The 20,635-nt window shown below is 71.5% G+C and overlaps 2 protein-coding genes across 7 annotated transcripts; both read left to right on the plus strand.

Moving 5' to 3' along the window:
• Positions 1-224: 224 nt before the first annotated feature.
• PLXNB2 (plexin B2) lies at positions 225-11,119 on the plus strand (the record flags this gene model as incomplete). Of its 6 annotated transcripts, none has more annotated exons than XM_084255871.1 (35): positions 225-1,307; positions 1,459-1,641; positions 1,718-1,846; positions 2,218-2,318; positions 2,402-2,528; positions 2,673-2,826; positions 3,373-3,487; positions 3,561-3,669; positions 3,738-3,839; positions 4,107-4,199; positions 4,500-4,584; positions 4,788-4,948; positions 5,025-5,173; positions 5,289-5,397; positions 5,590-5,726; positions 5,881-6,051; positions 6,310-6,427; positions 6,503-6,730; positions 6,823-6,999; positions 7,100-7,239; positions 7,361-7,461; positions 7,548-7,777; positions 7,854-8,035; positions 8,312-8,378; positions 8,512-8,658; positions 8,906-9,062; positions 9,153-9,253; positions 9,338-9,422; positions 9,519-9,673; positions 9,747-9,907; positions 9,983-10,130; positions 10,346-10,410; positions 10,538-10,613; positions 10,868-10,942; positions 11,015-11,119. In XM_084255871.1, 35 exons carry the CDS (start codon positions 234-236, stop codon positions 11,117-11,119), a joined length of 5,517 nt encoding a protein of 1,838 aa, XP_084111997.1. The 6 variants fall into 6 exon arrangements, with proteins under 6 accessions (XP_084111997.1, XP_084111992.1, XP_084111996.1 ...); XM_084255866.1 differs by having other exon boundaries at positions 234-1,307; positions 6,310-6,430; XM_084255870.1 differs by having other exon boundaries at positions 234-1,307; positions 9,852-9,907.
• A 3,033-nt stretch (positions 11,120-14,152) lies between these two features.
• MAPK11 (mitogen-activated protein kinase 11) lies at positions 14,153-18,557 on the plus strand (the record flags this gene model as incomplete). The annotated part of the gene is made up of 12 exons (XM_084254933.1): positions 14,153-14,268; positions 15,941-16,070; positions 16,179-16,237; positions 16,304-16,415; positions 16,481-16,510; positions 16,594-16,641; positions 16,711-16,825; positions 17,083-17,154; positions 17,349-17,428; positions 17,773-17,851; positions 17,934-18,107; positions 18,205-18,557. 12 exons carry the CDS (start codon positions 14,153-14,155, stop codon positions 18,288-18,290), a joined length of 1,101 nt encoding a protein of 366 aa, XP_084111059.1. The 3' UTR covers positions 18,291-18,557.
• Positions 18,558-20,635: the final 2,078 nt, after the last annotated feature.

The following is a 20,635-nucleotide window of genomic DNA, read 5'->3' on the forward strand; positions in this document are numbered from 1 at the left end:
GGGCTCTGGGTCTGGAGGGGGCGGGCAGGTGTGTGAGACTCCCAAGCAGGTGCCCTGAAAACCTGGGGGCCAGGTCAGTCCTGGCAAGCTGTGGCTCCGCTGGTGACCTTGAGGTGGGGCTGGGCACCGAAGGTGGGCGCGGGGCGTCGGGCCGGGGCCTTCCTGGGGGCCGGGTCAGTCCTGGCGAGCTGGGGCGGCCCCTGACTCCTCCCTCCCCACAGGGTGCCCGGGCCATGGCGCTGCGGCTCTGGGCCCTGGCCCTCCTGGGCTTGGTGGGCGCCAGGGCGGGCCTGCAGCCCGGAAAGCCGAGCAAGTTCTTCTCCGCCGAGACGGAGCTGAACCACCTGGTGGTGGACCCCGCGTCAGGCGAGGTGTACCTGGGGGCGGTGAACGCGCTGTACCAGCTGACTGCCGAGCTGCAGCTGCGGCAGCGGGCCGCCACCGGCCCCTCCCTGGACAACAAGAAGTGCACGCCGCCCATCGAGGCCAGCCAGTGCCACGAGGCCGTGCTGACCGACAACGTGAACCAGCTGCTGCTGCTGGACCCGCCGGGGCAGCGCCTGGTGGAGTGCGGCAGCCTCTTCAAGGGCATCTGTGCGCTGCGCGCCCTCAGCAACGTGTCCCTGCGGCTGTTCTACGAGGACGGCGGCGGCGAGAAGTCCTTCGTGGCCAGCAACGACGAGGGCGTGGCCACGGTGGGGCTGGTCAGCGACGCGGCCCCGGGCGAGCGCGTGCTCTTCGTGGGCAAGGGCAACGGCCCCCACGACAACGGCATCATCGTCAGCACCCGCCTGCTGGACCGCGCCGAGGGCCGGGAGGCCTTCGAGGCCTACACGGACCACGCCACCTACAAGGCCGGCTACCTGTCCACCAGCACGCAGCAGTTCGTGGCCGCCTTCGAGGACGGCAAGTACGTCTTCTTCGTCTTCAACCAGCAGGACAAGCACCCGCCCCGCAACCGCACGCTGCTGGCCCGCATGTGCCGGCACGACCCCTTCTACTACTCCTACCTGGAGATGGACCTGCGCTGCCTGGACGCTGGCCCCGCGCCCGCCTCTGCCTTCGGCAGCTGCCTGGCGGCCTCCGTGGCCCTGCCAGGTGCCAGCCGCGTGCTCTACGCCGTCTTCAGCCGCGACGGCCAGGGCCGGGGGGGCCCCCAGGCCGGCCTCTGTCTCTTCCCGCTGGACGAGGTCCACGCCAAGATGGAGGCCAACCGTGAAGCCTGCTACCGGGGCCCCAAGGAGGCCGGCCGCGACTCCTTCTACAAGCCCTTCCACGGCGACATCCAGTGCGGCAGCCACGGCTCGGTACGTGCAGCCCCAGCCCTGCGCTCACTGGGGTACCGCGCCTGCCCTGAGGGCAAGGTGGGGGCCGGGGCTCCCGGGGTGACATCACTGGGGCCCTGCGGGGGGGGGGGGCGTCCGGCGGGAGCTGAGGGGTCCTGCCCACGGTCCACAGGGCACCAGCGAGAACTTCCCGTGCGGCTCGGAGCACCTGCCCTACCCGCTGGGCAGCCGGGACGGGCTCACGGCCACGGCCGTGCTGCAGCGGGGGGGCCTGAACCTGACTGCCGTGACGGTCACTGCCGAGAACGGCCACACCGTCGCCTTCCTGGGCACCTCGGACGGCCGGGTCCTGAAGGTGAGGCCGGGGCTTGGGGGGCAGCCCCGGGAGGCCCGTCCGCGTGGGCCACCCTCACCCGCTGCCACGCCCGCAGGTGTACCTGGCCCCCAACGGCACCTCCGTGGAGTACGGGGCCATCCCTGTGGAGATCAACAGGAAGATCAAGCAGGACCTGGTGCTGTCTGCGGACGGGGCCAGCCTGTACGCCATGACCCAGGACAAGGTGGGTGTGCCCCCGCCTCAGGTCGGAGCGGCCTCTGGCAAGGTGGCCAGGGGCCTGGGCAGCCTGTGAGCTCGTCGGGGCACAGACTGGGCTCCCCAGTGCAGGGCCTGGCGCCACAGCTGCCTCAGGACCCCAGCAGGGCAGTGCCTGGGGCAAGGGAGGGCCAGGCCTGCCCACATGAGGGGCGGCCCCCACTCCTGGGGCCAGGGGGCCCCTCCTTCCAGCTCTGGGCGCTCACAGCACTGTCTGGGGCCCCCCGGGGACCCTCAAGTGGCGTCTACTTCTCCGTGGAGAGGAGGGGGGCAGGCCGGGAAGTCTGGGCCGAGGGGGAGGCTGTGGCCGCCCGTCCAGGGCCCGCTGCCTGCCCGTAGGTCTTCCTGCTGCCAGTGCAAGAGTGCGCCAACTACAACAGCTGCGCGCAGTGCCGCGGCTCCCAGGACCCCTACTGCGGCTGGTGCGTCCTGCAGGGACGGTGAGCGCAGGGCCCCTGGGCCGGGCGAGGGGCGGCCTGCCCTGCTTAGGGTGCCGGGGCTGAGGCCGCCCCCTGTCCCGCAGATGCACCAGGATGGCCGACTGCCTGCGGGCTAAGGAGACTGGGCACTGGTTGTGGAGCCGCGAGGAGTCCTGCGTGGCAGTCACAGGGGCCCAGCCCCAGAACATGAGCCGGCGGGCCCAGGGGGAGGTGCGCGGGCCATCCCCAGGGGGCTGCATGGCCGGGGGCCCATCCCGGGGGGGGGGCTGGATGGCCGGGCCTGCTTGAGGTGAGATGGCACGATATTCTGAAAGTATCGGGCCTGGGCTGAGGGGCATCGGCACTCTCCCGCAGGTGCAGCTGACCATCAGCCCCCTCCCGGCCCTGGGTGAGGACGATGAGCTGCTGTGCCTCTTCGGGAACTCGGCCCCGCACTCCGCCCGCGTGGAGGGCGACACTGTCGTCTGCAACTCCCCAAGCGAAATTCCCGCCACACCCCCGGGCCAAGGTGAGCTGCCCTGTGTGCTGCCCCCGCAGGGGTGAGGCGGGTGGCAACTGCCCAGTGCCTGTGCTGTGCGGGAGCCGTGCTGCCTGAGCCCTCTTGTCTCTGCTCTGCACCCCTGGGTGCCAGGCCCTGGGCTCAGGTCTGCCAGGAAGTCCACCCCACTGTCCAGCTTGAGGCAGATGGAGCCCAGAAGCCAGGCCTGAGGGCCAGGGCTGACACCAAACCTGGCTCCTGGGTGTTGAGGCCAGCAGAGGGCGGCTCTGGGTGAGTGGGGTGGTGGGCAGGCCGTGTAGGGCCTGGCTGGCGCTCTGCCTGGCTCCAAGGGACCCGGCCCCAGACTGCAGGGAAAGGAGTGGGCTGGTGTCTCAGACCCCGGGGAGCCAGCAGACACCCCTGGAGCAGGCGCCTGAGCGCGAGCTCACAGGTGCGGCACTCACCGCCAAGTGGCCGCGTCTCGTGTCTCCTCTGGTGGGTTCTGTGCTGCGGGGGCTGTGCTGGGCAGGGCTGGGCCTGGCCCCCTGGCCCTCCTGACACTGTCCCCACTTGCAGACCACGTGGCCGTGAACATCTCTCTCCACTTCAAGAAGGAGAACGTCTTCCTCACCTCCCACCTGTACCCCTTCTATGACTGCAAAGAGGCCATGAGCCTGGAGAAACACCTGCCGTGAGTGCCAGTCGCGGGGGCCGGGGGCGGGGAGCTGCCCCCCACCGCCCCAGGTCACCACCGCCCTCCCCAGGTGCATCTCCTGCGCCAGCAACCGGTGGACCTGCCAGTGGGACCTGCGCTATCACGAGTGTCGGGAGGCCTCGCTCAACCCCGAGGAGGGCATCGTGCCTGCGCACGCGGTGAGGCCCGGGCTGGGGGGGCGGCCGCCCAGGCAGCCCACAGCTGCTGACTAGCCTGCTCCCCTCAGGAGGAGAACTGCCCCCAGTTCCTGAACCCCAGCCCGCTGGTCATCCCCATGAACCACGAGACCAAAGTGACCTTCCAGGGCAAGAACCTGGACACAGTGAAGGTAGGGGTGCAGACGGGGCCGTGGTGGGGGGCTGAAATTGGGGTGCTGGGGCCCCTCCCAGGACCAGCACAGGGGGAGGCACCCCCTGGCGCCTGGGGCAGAAGGCAGAGCGCTCCCTGGGACGTGGATGCGTCCAGGTGCCAGGGCTGGCATCCAGCGAGGAGGGGCAGCGCGGTGCCGGGTGTGGACTGGGGCTGCTGGGGCACCTGACAGCAGTGCCTGAGCCGGCCCGGGGGCGGCGGGCGGGGGCTGACTGGCTGTCTGCAGGTCTCCTCCCTGCACGTGGGCAGCAGTCTGCTCGGGTTCGAGGCGGCAGTGAGCATGCAGGAGCCAGGCGTTTTCTCCTTCCGCACCCCAAAGGTAGGGCTTGCAGGGGGGCACACCAGGCTTCTGGGCCCCGGGGGATCCATGGGAGCGCAGGGCCTCTGGGGCCTGAGCCTCTCCCTCCCCACCACTGCTGGGGTGCAGGGACACTGGCCAGCGTGGGGCTCCGGGTGTGCCCCCAGCCAAAGGGCCATAATGGGTGGTGTATCCGAGGCCCCGGCTTTGGCACCTGGAGGCCTGCACTGCGCCCCGGGCTGGGAGGGGTTCGGGGCAGGGTGGTCACCCCACCCCGGGCTTGGGTGGGAGCAGGGGTGCAGCCTGCCTCTGTGCCCCCAGCTGTCCTACGACGGCAACGAGACCCTGCCCCTGCACCTGTACGTCACGTCCTATTATCCCAACAGCATCGACAGCAAGCTCCAAGGTGGGGCCGGGCCGGCCGGGGGCGGGGCCATCGGGCCGGGGGCGAGGCCGGCGGGCGGGGCCAGCGGCGGGCGGGGCGGGCCGGCGGGCGGGGCCATCGGGCCGGGGGCGGGGCCGGCCGGGGGCGGGGCGGGGCCAGCGGCGGGCGGGGCGGGGCCGGGGGCGGGGCCGGCGGCGCGCGCTCACAGCGCCCCCTGTCTGCAGTCACGCTGTACAACTGCTCCTTCGGCCGCAGCGACTGCAGCCTGTGCCTGGCGGCCGCGCCCGCCTACCGCTGCGCGTGGTGCGGGGGGCCGGCGGGCTGCGTGTACCAGGCCCTGTGCGCCAACGCCACCACCGAGTGCCCGCCGCCCGTCATCACCAGGGTGAGTGCGGGCCTCCGGGCGGGGGGCCCGCGCCCCCGCCGGCCCTGGCTTAGCGCCGTCTGGCCTCCCCCTGCAGATCCAGCCTGCGACGGGCCCGCTGGGCGGGGGCATTCGCGTCACGATCCTCGGGTCGGATTTGGGGGTCAAGGCGGACGACGTCCAGAGGGTCACGGTGGCGGGCCGCAACTGCGTCTTCCAGCCAGAACTGTACTCCGTGTCCACCAGGTCAGGGGCAGCCGCACGGCGCTGGGCGGGACGGCGCCCACGGGGCGGCGGGGCGGGCGCCGGGCCGGTGTGAGGGGCCAGGGCCTGGAGGGCCCCATCCGCCTGTCCTCCCCAGGATCGTGTGTGTCGTGGAGGCCGCGGACACGCCCTTCACTGGGGGTGTCGAGGTGGACATCAACGGCAAACTCGGCCACTCGCCACCTCACGTCCAGTTCACATTCCAAGTAAGCCCCTGGGCCAGGTGGACCTTGGAGGCTGGGACAGCTGTGCTGCTCCCCTGGACTGCTGGGGGGCTGCATGTTGACTTGGGGTCATGTGGGGCTATGCCCCTGCCACCTTCTGGCAATAAGGTATGGGGGTGCTGAGCCCCCCACGCCCCAGACCTGACCCGAATGCCCCTGCCCCCCCTCCTTTAGCAGCCCCAGCCCCTCAGCGTGGAGCCGAAGCAGGGGCCACAGGCGGGCGGCACCACGCTGACCATAAGTGGCACCCACCTGGACACGGGCTCTGAGGAAGACGTGCGGGTGACCCTCAATGATGTCCCTTGTAATGTGTGGGTGTCGCCTGCGGGTTCATCTCTGGTCTGCCCTGGCCTGGGGATGCGGTGACCCTGAGTCTGTCCTGGAGGGGGGTCAGCCTGACCCGCTGGCCCCGGGCTGATGTAGGCCCAGGGCGGGGCTGGCACTGACCACAGCCCCCTCCCCCAGGACGCAGTTTGGAGCCCAGCTCCAGTGTGTCACCGGGCCCCAGCCGACCGTGGGAGAGCTGCCGCTGGAGATCTCCTACGGGGGCTCCCGGGTCCCCAGCCCCGACGTCACCTTCCACTACCGCGAGAACCCGGTGCTGCGGGCCTTCGAGCCCCTGAGGAGCTTCGTCAGGTACGCCTGCCGCCGGGGCTGCCCACCCAGCAGTGGGCTGCTGTGGCTGGGGGTGGTCAGGTGGCAGGAGGAGCCCTCGCGAGCCCCACTGAGCACCCCCAGGTCTGCTCCCGACTGTGCCCAGGCGCAGTGCCCACCAGCAGGGTTGACTCAGAGGCCATGCCCCTCTCGTGCCAGTGCTGGGCAGGACCGGTGGGGGCACCTGGCTGGGTGCTGCCCCTGCCCAGTCGCTCCTACTCAGGCAATGTCTACCCCCAGTGGTGGCCGGAGCATCAACGTCACCGGGCAGGGCTTCAGCCTGATTCAGAGGTTCGCCATGGTGGTCATAGCCGAGCTCTGGCAGCAGCAACAGAAGGCCGGACCCCCGCAGCCCACGGTGGTCAGTCCTGGGCCCTCGGCTGGGGAGGGGTGGCCCGGCCCAGTGGCCTGACCGTCCAGCCTTCGCCCACAGATCACCGGCACGGAGTACACCTTCCACAACGACTCCAAGGTCGTGTTCCGGTCCCCGGCGGTCCCCGAGGAGCCCGAGGCCTACAACCTCACAGTGCTCATCCAGATGGACGGGCACCGGGCCCTGCTCAGGAGCGAGGCCGGCGCCTTCGAGTACGTGGCCGACCCGACCTTCGAGAACTTCACTGGGGGTGTCAAGAAGCAGGTCAACAATCTCATCCACGCCCAGGTGAGCAGCCCTGGGTGCCGGGCTGATGGAGCTGGGGGAGGTGGCCACTGCGCTCCTGCCGCCCTGACCCTCCCGCCCGACACCACTCTCAGGGCACCAACCTGAACAAGGCCATGACGCTGCACGAGGCAGAGGCCTTTGTGGGGGCTGAGCGCTGCATCATGAAGACGCTGACCGAGACCGACCTGTACTGTGAGCCCCCGGAGGTGCAGCCACCCCCCAAGCGCAGGCAGAAGCGGGACACGGCGCACAACCTGCCTGAGTTCATCGTGCGTGGCCCCGGCCTGGGGGGAAGGGTGGGGGCGGGCGGGGGCGGGCGGGGGCGGGCTGGGGCCGGCCCAAGCAGCCAGTCCTGTCGGCCCCCCGCAGGTCAAGTTTGGCTCTCGCGAGTGGGTGCTGGGCCGCGTGGAATATGACACGCGGGTGAGCGACGTGCCGCTCAGTCTCATCCTGCCGCTGGTCATCGTGCCCATGGTGCTGGTCATTGCCGTGTCCGTCTACTGCTACTGGTGAGCTGGGTCCCCCACGCCGCCCCCAACCCCCGGCCCCCGCTCGCAGCCCTGTCTGTCCCCACCGCCCCTGCTCGCGCCTCCAGGCCGGGTCCCGGGTCCCAGAACGCTGTGCCCGCAGGAGGAAGAGCCAGCAGGCCGAGCGGGAGTACGAGAAGATCAAGTCCCAGCTGGAGGGCCTGGAGGAGAGCGTGCGGGACCGCTGCAAGAAGGAGTTCACAGGTGGGCGCCACCCCTCGCCCCCGGGCGGGCGGGCACGCGGGGGTCCGGGCAGCGCGAAGAGGACCCCTCACCCCGCCTCCCTGCAGACCTGATGATCGAGATGGAGGACCAGACCAACGACGTGCACGAGGCGGGCATACCCGTGCTGGACTACAAGACCTACACCGACCGCGTCTTCTTCCTGCCGTCGAAGGACGGGGACAAGGACGTGATGATCACGGGCCGGCTGGACATCCCGGAGTCGCGGCGGCCCACGGTGGAGCAGGCCCTCTACCAGTTCTCCAACCTGCTCAACAGCAAGTCCTTCCTCATCAATGTGAGTGGAGGGGAGCTGGAGGCACGCGGGCGGGGGGCGGCGGCTGTGGGGCTGGGCCTGACCGCTGCCCCCGCAGTTCATCCACACGCTGGAGAACCAGCGCGAGTTCTCGGCGCGCGCCAAGGTGTACTTTGCGTCGCTGCTGACCGTGGCGCTGCACGGCAAGCTGGAGTACTACACGGACATCATGCGCACGCTCTTTCTGGAGCTCATGGAGCAGTACGTGGTGGCCAAGAACCCCAAGCTCATGCTGCGCAGGTGTGTGGGGGTGTGCGGGTCGGGGCTGTGTGAGCAGATGAGGGCCAGGGTGCCGCCTGTCAGGCCCCTGCTTTGACGGCAGGCACAGGTGCGTGGGCGGGATGGCCACCCTGCTCCTGGCTGCCAGTCTGCACTGGTCACTTAGCAACTGCCCTTGCCATGGGCCTCGGGTGGGCCGGGGCCTTCTGACGGAGCGCCAGGGCCGGGTAGGAAGGCTGGGCTGGGGAGGGGTGGTCTGGGGCAGCGCCGGCCGGCTTCAAGGCTCCCTGCCCCCAGGTCCGAGACTGTGGTGGAGAGGATGCTGTCCAACTGGATGTCCATCTGCCTGTACCAGTACCTCAAGGTGCTTGTGGCACGGCCCCACCAGGGCCGGGGAGGAGCGGGCTCACCCCACTGACCACCTGGGGGTGCGTCCCCCCGTGGGCCCAGTCTCTCCCCCACTCCTCATGGCCTGAGGCTGCGCCTGCCCTCCCCAGGACAGCGCCGGTGAGCCGCTGTACAAGCTCTTCAAGGCCATCAAGCACCAGGTGGAGAAGGGGCCGGTGGACGCTGTGCAGAAGAAGGCCAAGTACACCCTCAATGACACGGGGCTGCTGGGCGACGATGTGGAGTATGCCACCCTGGTGAGCGGGCGGGCATAACCAGAGCTGCCCACGCGGCCGGCCGCAGCACCAGCGTAGAGTCCCTTGCCCACAGGACCACCGCTGGGTGGTCCCCGGGCACGGGTCCTGGTCCGCTGCTGTGGACGTGTGGGGCCAGGACAGTCGCTGGGCGTTGATTTGGGGGCGGAGGGGCCCGGGCCCCACAGCAGAGGCCGCTCGGGGTGTGGGCCTGGGAGGTCTCTCCCTGACCCCTTGGCCTTCCCGGCAGACGGTGAACGTGATCGTCCAGGACGAAGGGGTTGACGCCATCCCTGTCAAGGTCCTCAACTGCGACACCATCTCCCAGGTCAAGGAGAAGATCATCGACCAGGTGTACCGCACGCAGCCGTGCTCCCGCTGGCCCAAGGTGGACAGCGTGGTGCTGGGTGAGCGGGGCGGCCAGGGGCGGCCAGGGGCGGGGGTGGCTGGCCGGGGCACTGGCCCCCATCGGGAGCTGGGCTGTGTCCCCCCCGCAGAGTGGCGTCCAGGCTCCACAGCCCAGATCCTGTCGGACCTGGACCTGACGTCTCAGCGGGACGGCCGCTGGAAGCGCATCAACACGCTGATGCACTACAACGTGAGTGCGGGGGGCGGGGCGACAACGTGGTGGGGGCGACAAGGTGCGGGGGGGGGGTCCTCCCCTCACCGCTCTCCTCCCCAGGTCCGGGACGGAGCCACCCTCATCCTGTCCAAGGTGGGGGTCTCGCAGCAGCAGGAGGACAGCCAGCAGGACCTGCCCGGGGAGCGTGAGTCGCTGCTTCTGACGGCGTGAATCAGTGTCCGCCGGGCTGCCCAGGGGGGACCGGCTCCCGCCCGGGGTCCTCAGCGTCCTCTCCGCGCAGGCCACGCCCTCCTGGAGGAGGAGAACCGCGTGTGGCACCTGGTGCGGCCCACGGAGGAGGTGGACGAGGGCAAGTCCAAGCGCGGGAGCGTGAAGGAGAAGGAGCGCACCAAGGCCATCACGGAGCTCTACCTGACCCGCCTGCTGTCCGTCAAGGTGGGGGGCCCCGCCCCGCCCCTCGCTGCCCCCGCTGCCCTCGCGGGCGCTGACCCGCCCTTGCCGCCCCCAGGGCACGCTGCAGCAGTTCGTGGACAACTTCTTCCAGAGCGTGCTGGGGCCCGGGCTGGCCGTGCCGCCCGCGGTCAAGTACTTCTTCGACTTCCTGGACGAGCAGGCGGACAAGCACGACATCAGGGACGAGGACACCATCCACATCTGGAAGACCAACAGGTGGGGCCCGCGCGGCGCCCCCGCCCCCGTGCGTGCCCCCTCGGCCCCCACTCACTCGCTGCTGCTCTGCCTCAGTTTACCGCTGCGGTTCTGGGTGAACATCCTCAAGAACCCCCACTTCATCTTCGACGTGCACGTGCCCGAGGTGGTGGACGCCTCGCTGTCGGTCATCGCACAGACCTTCATGGACGCCTGCACGCGCACCGAGCACAAGCTGAGCCGGGTGGGTGCCCCCGCGCCGCCGCTGTGCAGGGCGAGCAGCTGGGCCTGCACCTTGCGGCTGTGCTGCCCCACCCTGCTCCCCCACCCCAGGCTGCGATCCACTGCAGCGCAGTGCCCCTGAGGCCTGGGTGGACGGGCGAGGTGTCACGGCCAAGCCCCTCCCCTGCCCCCCACCCCCCTCTCCTCCCGGGGCTCACGGGCCTTCCCGCCCCGCAGGATTCTCCTAGCAACAAGCTGCTTTACGCCAAGGAGATCTCTACCTACAAGAAGATGGTGGAGGAGTGAGTGCGCCCCTGTAGCCCGGGTGCCCCCTCCACCTCCCACCCAGGGGGTGGGAGGTCTCACTGCCCCACCCCTTCCCACGCCCCCACACTCTGGGTGACTCGTATCCCCGACCCTACCCTGCAGTTACTACAAGGGGATCCGCCAGATGGTGCAAGTCAGCGACCAGGACATGAACACACACCTGGCCGAGATTTCCCGGGTAAGGGGGGGATGCTCCAGGTAGCCTCTGGGGAGCCCCACCCGAGCCCCATAGTGCTGGGGTCCCCACTGCTCTGTAGGACCGGTGGGCAGGGGATGGGGGGGCAGATGAGCTGGCACCTGCAGCCGGTGTGTGCTGGGGGAGGCCATGAGGGCCCTGGGTTACCCCGGTGGGTGTCCACCTGCCCCCTGGGGGCCGCCTCCCTGTACAGGGCCCTCCAGCGCTCCCCTGCCCTGAGTGCACTGTCCCCCCAGGCGCATACGGACTCCCTGAACACCCTGGTGGCCCTGCACCAACTGTACCAGTACACGCAGAAGTACTATGACGAGGTAGGTGTCCCGGGGTGGCCACCCCACAGCCCCGCCCCCGCCCGGCCTCCGCCTGACCCGGCCTCCCCGCAGATCATCAACGCCCTGGAGGCCGACTCTGCAGCCCAGAAGATGCAGCTGGCCTTCCGCCTGCAGCAGATCGCGGCCGCGCTGGAGAACAAGGTCACAGACCTCTGACGCTCCCGGTGCAGGTGCCTGCTGTGCGGCGCCCCGGTGGGGGATGGGCACCGGTGGGGGTGACGCCGGCGTCTCAGCCCCTGCTCTTCCCACAGAGGACGAGCCGGCACGCGAACGTGGGCCCAGCGGGAGCCCCGCTCCGTGTCTGTAGCCGGTAGCCCCCCTCCTGAGCAATACCGCCAGGCCACCAGCACCAGCCCCCGCAGACCAGCATCGGATGCCCCTCCACGCAGAGTCTCCCAGGACTGAATTCGCAAACGTGCCTTAGGCTCCGGCGCCACGCTGGGCCCTGGGGGCAGCAGGCGCCTCCCCAGCACCAGCAGCTGACTCACAGCCTGGGTTTCTCCCCCGGGTGGTCAGTGTGCCTGGACCCCAGGGCCTAGTGTCCGGACGGTCCTGCGGGCCGAGAGGAGAAAAGCGGTACAATGCCTTCCTGACCTCACCGCCCTCCCTGCGGGGTGCGGCGCTCCGGGGGCTCCGGGCAAGGGCCCCACCTTAAAGGTCAAGGTGGACGTCAGACGTCGGGGCCCCGGCAGCCAGGGGACCCAGCAGATGGGGTCCTGGCCTTGGCCTGTCAGACAGGCGATCCTAGGGGCCCTCACGGGCCTTGGGGCCAGTATCATCCCCCAGGACTCCCACCCCCTTTTGTAAATCTTTGTAAATCAAATAGAAGTGTCTTTTTCACGCTGCTGGTTGGCTGGGTTCCTGGGGCCTCGCGGCCCTCCTTCCGAGAACAGTGGTCCTGCCACTGGTGTGGCCTCGCACCCCAGCCACACCGTCTGCACCATGCTTGCTGGGGTTCCAGCCCCCGGCTCCCCTGGGAGCCCCCAGGTCCCAGGCATGAGCTGTGGACTAGGGCGCGGCTGCTGCAGACAGTGGCCTCAGAACAGCCCCATGCCTTGGCGCAGGCTGGCTGGGGCACCCTCTGCTGGCTGCCTCGGCCGGCCTCTGGGGCTGGGTGTGGTGTCCACCTGGACCTGGAGCTCCTGGACCTGGCCCGGCCGCTCCCACACTCCTCAGGGCGGGCACTTTGCCAGCATGCTCTGCAAAGCCTGTGTCTAGTCAGCCCTACTGCGCGCAGAACCCCCCGGGCACGGGTGGCCCAGGGAGAGCCAGCACCCCCCAGGCACATGCGTTTGCACAGGTGAGCGCGCGTCGGCCAGTCCACACTGAGCGGTGGCCGAGGAAGGACGAGCCTGCCCGGGGCCTCCTGCTCCCCACACGCCCAGATACCAGGGCGCTCGGTGGGCCAGAGTGGAGGGTCAGCCTGGACGAGGCTGCGCCAGGCATCCTGTCCTCTGTTGGATTCAGGCACCCCGCTGGACTGGTCAGCCTGGATGACTGGACCCGCGGCGAGAGTGGTGCCTCCCGTGGGGTGGGGCGCTGCCCAGATACCCCCAGGGCTCCAGAGCAACCCCGCTGTGCCCCCTGGTCCCATCTCCCAGAGCCCTGTGGAAGTGCAACTCCAGCAGAGCTCAGCAGGGGTTCAGTCGCTGTGGAGCTGGGGGGGGGGCGCCTGGAGCCCTGACCACTGCCCCTCCCCACTGGGCAGCCAGGCCAGAGGGATATAGGGTCACTGCTGCAGCTTGGAGAAGAGGGGCTGGGGCAGGAACTGGGCCTGGATGTTGGGGTGCACGGGGTGGGTGAGGTACTGAGAGATGAAGGGCTGACCAGCTGTTCCTGTTGCTCTCTCCACTTTCCATTTCCCCTCCCGAGGCGGGGGCGGGACGGTCATCGGGCTGACCTTCCTTTCCTGGTCCAGAGGACAGCCAGGGCCACATCCTGCTCACTGGCCAGGGGCCAGCCCTCCCCTGTCACCAGGCCCACACCGTGGTGGTCAGCGTTGCAGGGCATTTGTGACCTCGGGACAAGTGCTGTCCAGCCTGGAGCTGGAAAGGGGGGGGCCTGGCGCCCGTGGGCAGCGGTCACCCCAAACACCAAGAAGGTGAAGGGAGGTTTAAGTGGGGCCCCTGTGGCCGACCTCCCACCTGCGGACCTGCCATCGGGCTGCACCCCCACTCCTGGCCTCTACTGGCCTCTGGGTCTGCTGGCCGGACTCCATGACACCCGGCAGGACACCCCCAGACCCCGGAGCCCCGACCCGGCCCCGGGTCCAGCCGGCCCTGACCCCTCGGGGCTTGGTGACCGCCAGGCCCTGACTGCGCTGCCCCCACCTTCCCCGGCACTCGGCGGTGGGGCGGACGAGCTGGGGGTGCCCCGGACCTCAGGACGCCCACTGAGCACCCCACTGGGACTGCCGGGGGGGGGGGGGGCGGAGGGGGGGGGCGCCGAACCTCCGGGCCGCGGGACCTGCTGGAGCCGCCCCCGGAAAGGCGCGGCCGGTCGCCATGGGAACGCGCTGCGCCCCGCCCCGCGGCAGACAAAGGCCGCGCCCCGCCGGCGCCCCCCGCCCCCGCCCCCGCCGGCGCCCCCACGGCACGCCCCCGGGGGTCGAGGCAGCGCGCGGGCCGCCCGCCCCGCCCCGGGCCCCGCCTCGCCGCGCGCAGCGTCCCCCCCCCCCCCCCGGCGCCGCCCGAGCCCGCGGGGGGGTCGCGGAACCCGGTTCCTGCGCGTCGGGAGCCGCCGGGGAGGCCGCCCGCCCGCCCGGGCCCGGGACACGCGCCCCCCGCGGGCCGGGCGGGGGGCGGGGCGGGCCCCGGGAGGCGCCGCTGCGGGGGGGCGGGCGGCCCTGGCGCGCGGGGCCTCGGGACCACGCGCACCCCCGGCGCCCCGGGGCCGCCGCTGTCCCTGGTGCTGACGGGCGCCCGCTCCCCGCAGGCCGGGGTGGGGGGCGGGAGGGACCCCGCGCCCGCGCCGCGCCCTGCCCGGCCCGGGGGCGCCGCACCCACCGGCGGCGAGTCCTGCGCGGACGCGAGCCCCGGCCGCCCCGGAGTCTGCGCGCGGGGCCGGGCGGGAGCGGGTGCCGCGGAGGGGCAGGAGGCCGCGCGCCGGGCCCCGGGAACCCCCGCGCCGCCCGCGCCCGCCCCGCCCCGCCCCGCCCCGCCCCGCCCCGCGCGCCTGGCGGCTCCGGCCATGTCGGGCGCCCGCGCCGGCTTCTACCGGCAGGAGCTGGACGAGACGGCGTGGGAGGTGCCGCGGCGGCTGCAGGGGCTGCGCCCCGTGGGCTCCGGCGCCTACGGCTCGGTCTGGTAGGGCGGCCGAGGGCGCGGGGCCGCGCGGGGGGGAGGCCGCGGCCCGCCCGGCCGGGGGTGAACGGAGGCGGCCCCGCTGAGGACGGGCTGAGGGGCGCCCCCCGCCCCCCCCGCGCCCCCCTCCCCGGCCCGGGTCCTGCGCGCGGCCGCGAAAGGGCGGGTCTCGCGCCCCAGACGCCCGGCTGCTGCAGGGCGCCCGGGGCCAGGGTGCCCGAGGCCTGGCAGGCCCGCCCTAAGGGGCGCCTTCTGTGCCAAGGCGGCCAGAGCTGGCCTCGCCCCCTAGGATGGCCGCAGGCTCCCCAGCGGACGCTGCCCCCTCCGGGGTTTTGGAGGGGTTCGGGCCTGAGAAGGGAGATGCCCAGCCATCCCCCTACATTTGCCCCCTATAGTCTTGCTCCAACCCAGCCAGCTCACACCACAGCAGGTGACGAGGCCCTGGGGGCCCCGGCCCAGGGCAGGGGGTGGAGGAAGGTGCTGGGGTTCCCCGAGGCGCCGCTGGGGCTGGCGGCGGGGGCTTGCACAGCTGCAGGGGTGGTGGAGGGTGAGCTTCATGGGATGGCCGGGAGGCCCCCTCCAGCGCCCAGTCGGAGCCTACGTGGGGCGGGTGCCAGGTGACTGCTGGCCACCTGGCCTCCTGAGGAGGAGGCAGACACCGTGGGGGGCTGGGCATCGCCCTGGCAGCACTGGGGCTGGGGGCTGCTTGGGCCCCCCCAGGCTCAGGGGGTCGCCTAGAGCAGGGCTGGGGACCTGGCTCGGCCCCCCTCCAGCCCAGCGGGAGGTCAGGAGCCCCAGGCCTGCGATTTCAAGCATCCGGCCAGGTTCTGTCTTCATCTGAAGACCTGACGGGCAGGTCAGGGACAGCGTGCGCGCCCCGGCCAGGACGGCTCCTTCTGGAAGTTGCTAGGGACGTGCAGTGACCAGAGGCGGCTCTGGCTACAGCTGGGCAGGCAGCCCCTCTCAGGGTCCCTGAGGTGGATGGCCCCGCGGGCCCCCGCTGCTTTCCGGGCAGGACAGCTGCCAGCAGGTCCCCAGACAGGAGGGAGGCGGGGGAGGGGGTGGCCGTGCGTGGTCCTGCAGAGCCCAGCCTGAGGGCGGGGCTGGGGCGGGTGGCATTGCCTTTGAGGGTGCTGCCCTGAGCCGCTTGACTCCCGTGGAAAGCAGGGTGTGTGGGGTGTCGGTTCTGGCCCCCTGGGGTCGGGTGCAGGGAAGTAACGGGTGTGCAGATTCTGCCGGGCGCCCACCACGCAGGGCTCACTGCTCGGTGATGGCACAGGAGCGCCTGCCACATCCCTCCCTGCTCTGCATGTTCAGAGACACTGGGGGGCCAGAAACGTTGGAGGTGGCTCTGGAACCCCTGGGGTGTCTCCCTGGACCCGCGCCCTTGCGGAGGAGCAGGCAGGCTACTCTCCAGCCTGGATCTGGGGCCGAGAGACAAGATCCTGGTCCTGCCCGGGCTCCAGCCGGGAGAGGGTGGCGCGCGAGCTGCCTCTCGAGAGAGAAGAGGCCCCAGGAGGTGGGGTCCACCCAGGCCCCTCCAGTAGGGTGGAGGAATGGCCGTCGTGCTGTCCCCACCCAGGAGCGCGGGCCCTGCCCTCCCAGGGGGCGTGGGGGGCACCGGGGAGAGGCCGGGGTGGCCTCAGCCCGGGCACCTCACTCGCCCGCCTTTCAGCTCGGCCTATGACTCACAGCTGCGCCAGAAAGTGGCGGTGAAGAAGCTGTCCCGCCCCTTCCAGTCCCTGATCCACGCGCGGAGGACGTACCGCGAGCTCCGGCTGCTCAAGCACCTCAAGCACGAGAACGTGAGCTGCCTGCCGGGGTGCGGGGCTTCGGGCAGGGCGCCCGGGGGGCCTCCCGCCGCGGGCCCGGGCCCCGGCCGCCACCGAGGTCTGAGTGCCCGCCCCGCCCAGGTCATCGGGCTGCTGGACGTCTTCACGCCGGCCACCTCCATCGAGGACTTCAGCGAAGTGTGAGTGGCGGTGCGCGCCGGGAGCGGGGGCCGGGGCGGCGCTGCGCCTGACCCCCGCCCCCCCAGGTACCTGGTGACCACCCTGATGGGCGCCGACCTGAACAGCATCGTCAAGTGCCAGGCGCTGAGCGACGAGCACGTGCAGTTCCTGGTCTACCAGCTGCTGCGCGGGCTGAAGGTAGGCGCGGGCGCGCGGGGGGCGGGGCGGGGCGCAGGCGGCCCTGAAGCTCCCCTCTCCTGCAGTACATCCACTCGGCCGGGATCATCCACCGGGTAGGTGTGGCCGCGGGGCGCGTGCTCCCCGGGCGCCAGGGACCCCGCGCTCTGCCGCTCTCACGCGGGCCGCTGCCGTGCAGGACCTGAAGCCCAGCAACGTGGCGGTGAACGAGGACTGCGAGCTGCGGGTGAGCGGCGGGGGGCGCGGGGGCCGGGGCGCGGGGCGGCAAGGCACTGAGGCGCCCGGTGCGCCCTAGATCCTGGACTTCGGGCTGGCCAGGCAAGCTGACGAGGAGATGACCGGCTACGTGGCCACCCGCTGGTACCGGGCACCTGAGATCATGCTCAACTGGATGCACTACAACCAGACAGGTGTGCCCGCCCGGGGCGGGGGTGCTGGGGGCAGCTGGGGCCCAGAGGGCGGGCAGATCTCAGGCCCAGGCCGTCCGAACCGGACCTCATGGGCCTTGGGCGCCCACGGGCCCCACGGGATGGGCGAGCAGGCGCCACCCCTGCCCATCGCCTGTAGCTCTTGGGGCCTGGGGGCCACGGGCTGGCTCTTCTGGGGTGTCCCAGATAACCAAGGAGGGACTTGGGGTGGGCAGACTGATGGAGACTCCCCCCAACAGTGGACATCTGGTCTGTGGGCTGCATCATGGCCGAGCTGCTCCAGGGAAAGGCGCTGTTCCCGGGAAACGACTGTATCCTTGTCGCGGGCTGGGCCCGGCCAGCGATGCCCGGGGCGGGGGGGGGGGGAAGGCCGGGCAGGGCACGGACTCTCTGGCCACTCTGTCTCCCAGCCCCGCACCTCGCCACGTGGGTGGGCAGCTCAGGCGGCTTCCCTAGGTCTCCGGCCGGGAGGGTCCGCCCACCACATGCAGTTCCTGAGCCACAGACATCGACCAGCTGAAGCGAATCATGGAGGTGGTGGGCACACCCACCCCCGAGGTCCTGGCGAAGATATCCTCAGAACACGTGAGCCCCTGGCCGCCCTGCTGGCCCAGCCCCCGGGGGCGGTGCGGGGGGAAAGCTCGGGGACAGCTGGGGCATCAGGGGGCACTGTGGACTCTAGCCCAGGGCTTCCTCAGGGGCAGACAGGGAAGGTTTTCCTGGCATGAGGGTCCACGAGTACAAAGTCAGCACGGGTGAGAGTGCCCTGCCAGGGACAGTGGGGCAGTGCCAGACGGCAGCACCCCTAAGGAGCAGCTCTGGCCTGTGCCTGCCCTGGCTGGGCCCTTGGGGGTGAGGGGGCCTGGGCCTCCCTCTGCCAGCCCCGCCTGGCTGGGAGCAGCCCCTCAGGCCCTTTCCCTGTGCTCCAGGCCCGGACCTACGTCCAGTCCCTGCCCCCCATGCCCCAGAAGGACCTCAGGAGCATCTTCCATGGAGCCAACCCCCTAGGTGAGGCCGGGCCCTGGGTTGGGCTGGTCTCCACATCTGGCCTTGGGTGCCAAGCTGACCGCCCCCGCTGGCCACCCTGTAGCTGTGGACCTCCTGGGAAGGATGCTGGTGCTGGACAGTGACCAGAGGGTCAGCGCGGCCGAGGCCCTGGCCCACGCCTACTTCAGCCAGTACCACGACCCTGAGGACGAGCCCGAGGCCGAGCCCTACGATGAGAGCGCGGAGGCCCCAGAGCGCACCCTGGAGGAGTGGAAGGGTGGGTGTGGGCGCCTGTGGGGGGTTGGGGGGCTCCTGGAGCAGCCGGGGACGGGGGTGGCTGCCCACAGGGCCTCACCCAGGCCCTGGCCTCCCAGCGCTCACCTACCAGGAAGTCCTCAGCTTCAAGCCCCCGGAGCCACCGCAGCCCCCGGCAGCCTGGAGAGCGAGTGCCGAGCAGTGAGGCTCCGCCCAGCGCTGGCCGCCCCAGCCCAGGAGCACCTGCGCCCCTCCGCCCGCCGACTGGCCTCCCCCCACTGGCCCCCCGACGGCCCAGGTGCCGCTGCCTCTGGTCTGGGACCCCCGGGTGCAGGGTCTGCACAGAGTGGACGCTGCCGTGGGTCCCTGAGGGATGGGCTTGTTCCGGACTGCCCCAGCCCTGCAGAGGCTGCCTGCAGCTGCGCTGGACCCCAAGGGAGGGGTCCCGTCGGTCAGGCTGGAAGTGCTGGAGCTGAAGGCCGCAGGCTGGCTGGGGCCTCCCTGGGGTTGGCGGGGTGGGGATGCTGCTGGCCCGTGCTGGGCAGGCTGGACGCCTGGGCCATGGCTGTGGCCGGCAGCAGGCCAGCGGGGGACATCTGCATGTCGTCCCCCTGCAGCACAGTGGCACTGAGGTCCTGCTGGGCACCATGCCAGGCGGGCAGCGGCACGCAGAGCAGAGGCCTGGCTTCCTCTGGTGCGTGGGCGGCCCCAGGGCACAGCACCAGTAGGAGCTCGCCTGGAGGGTGCCAAGGTAGACGGTGCCCCCCCCCCCTCCAAGTAGACTGAGGCTCGGAGTTTCCTGCCACAGGGCTCAGCCCAGAGCTGGCGAAGATGCCCACAGCTGCCCTGGCCCTGCCAGCTCTGGCCCCAGCTGAGCGGCCTGCCTGGCTGCGGTCAGCCTTCACCCCCCCCCCCTTACAAAGCTGAGCTGACCTTCGCCTTTGAGCCAGGCCCTGCTGGCTGGGGTGGCGGGGCGGTGGCGGGGGTGCGTGGCGACCTCCACGCACAGGACGGGGAGTCTGGATGTGCAGCACCTGCACCGGAGCTTCGAATAAAGCGGTTTCCTCCGGCTCGGCTTGTGTCCCAGGCCTGCTGCCCCCGCCTCGTCCCCACTGCCTGCAGGGGACACTGGATGGCCATGCATGCCGGCCTGGTCCCACAAAAGGCCTCCTCTTCACTCTGTTGTGCCCAGGAGCTGGGTAGTGGGCAAGGCCTCTGCCCAGGCCCGGCCTGGAGCTGCCAGGGAGTGATGACAGCTCATCACTCGATCCCTGACAGCGGTTGCTGCCTGGCCTCTGGGCCAGACCCAGACCTGCCCTGTCTCACGGGGGGCACTGGGACCCGCCCTTCCCGGGGCTGGGGGAGAGAGCTTTCCGTTTCTCCTGGCCGGAAGGGAGAGACCGCCCTGCCTCGCAGACACACGGGTTCTGCCATGGCAGCTCTCTGGAGGCCGGGCTGCCAGGGCCAGGCAGGATGTCCCCAGGACGAGGGTCTTGCCCTGACTTGAGTGGCCTCCATCTGGGTGCTGCACCCCGAAGGCGTCATCCGTGTGGCTATGGTCTCTGGGGCAGAGGGGGGAGGGGGCCGGGGCCTGCCCCACCCGGGAGTCTTCCTAGAGAAGGTGGCCGCAGTGCGCGGGCGGCCAGGGCATAAAGGGCAGGTGGCTCTGCCCCCCGCGTGGCCTCTCACTGGTCCCCAGTCAGCGGCCCTGCAGGTGCAAATCCACTCTGGCAGCCTCGGGCAGGGAGCTGCTGATTCATGGCAGGTGGGCAGGGCTCAGCGGGAGGGGCAGGGGGCCCGGGATCCTGTTACACCCCCTTCCTCAGGCCTGGGTCACTGGGGGGGGTGATGCTGGAGGGCTGGGGGCCGTCCTGGTCCTAATGGCCGCTGCTCCAGGGTGGAGTCCAGCCCTTGAAAGGGTGACGATGCCCTGGGGGTGCGGGGGGCGCCAGGGCCTCCCGAGGGGTCCGGCAGCCCCTCCTGGAGGGTGGGCAGAGTGTGAAGCACAGAGAGGAGGGGTGACCCGCCGGCGCCACAGGCGGAAGGGCTTGGAGGGGCGGCCCCTGCCTGCCGTGGGCGCTGCTGGGGAGCACACTGAGGGGGGGGCACTGGGGCAGCCGGGGTCAGCGAACCCCGGGCTACTGGATGCCACAACTCGCCCCACGTGAGCGCGCGGGTGGACGGGGCGCCCTGGGAGCCCGCGGGGGGGGGGAGGGCGGCGGGCACGGCGGGCGCGAGGGCGGGCTCAGCCCCCCCCCCCCGTGTCAGGCGGGCCCCTGGGGCTGGGGTGCGGGTCAGGTGGACGCGCCCCACTGGACGTCCCGTGCCCTGGGGCCACTGGCGCGGGCAGCGCAGTCCGGGGCGCCTGGACACCCCACGTGGGCGCCCCGCGAGCGCGGAGGCGGGTGGGCGTCCGCCCCGGCCCGGCCCGGCCCCGCCCCCCGCGGCCGCCTCGGGTTTCGGGAGGGGCCGGCGGGGCGGGTCACGTGCGCGCGGCCGGGCCGGTTGGGCCGGGCCGGGCCGGGCAGGGGCGGGAGAGCGGCGGGCCCG

The sequence above is a fragment of the Talpa europaea genome (genome assembly GCF_964194135.1).
Source record: "Talpa europaea genome assembly, chromosome: 15".
Taxonomy (NCBI): Eukaryota; Metazoa; Chordata; class Mammalia; order Eulipotyphla; family Talpidae; genus Talpa; species Talpa europaea.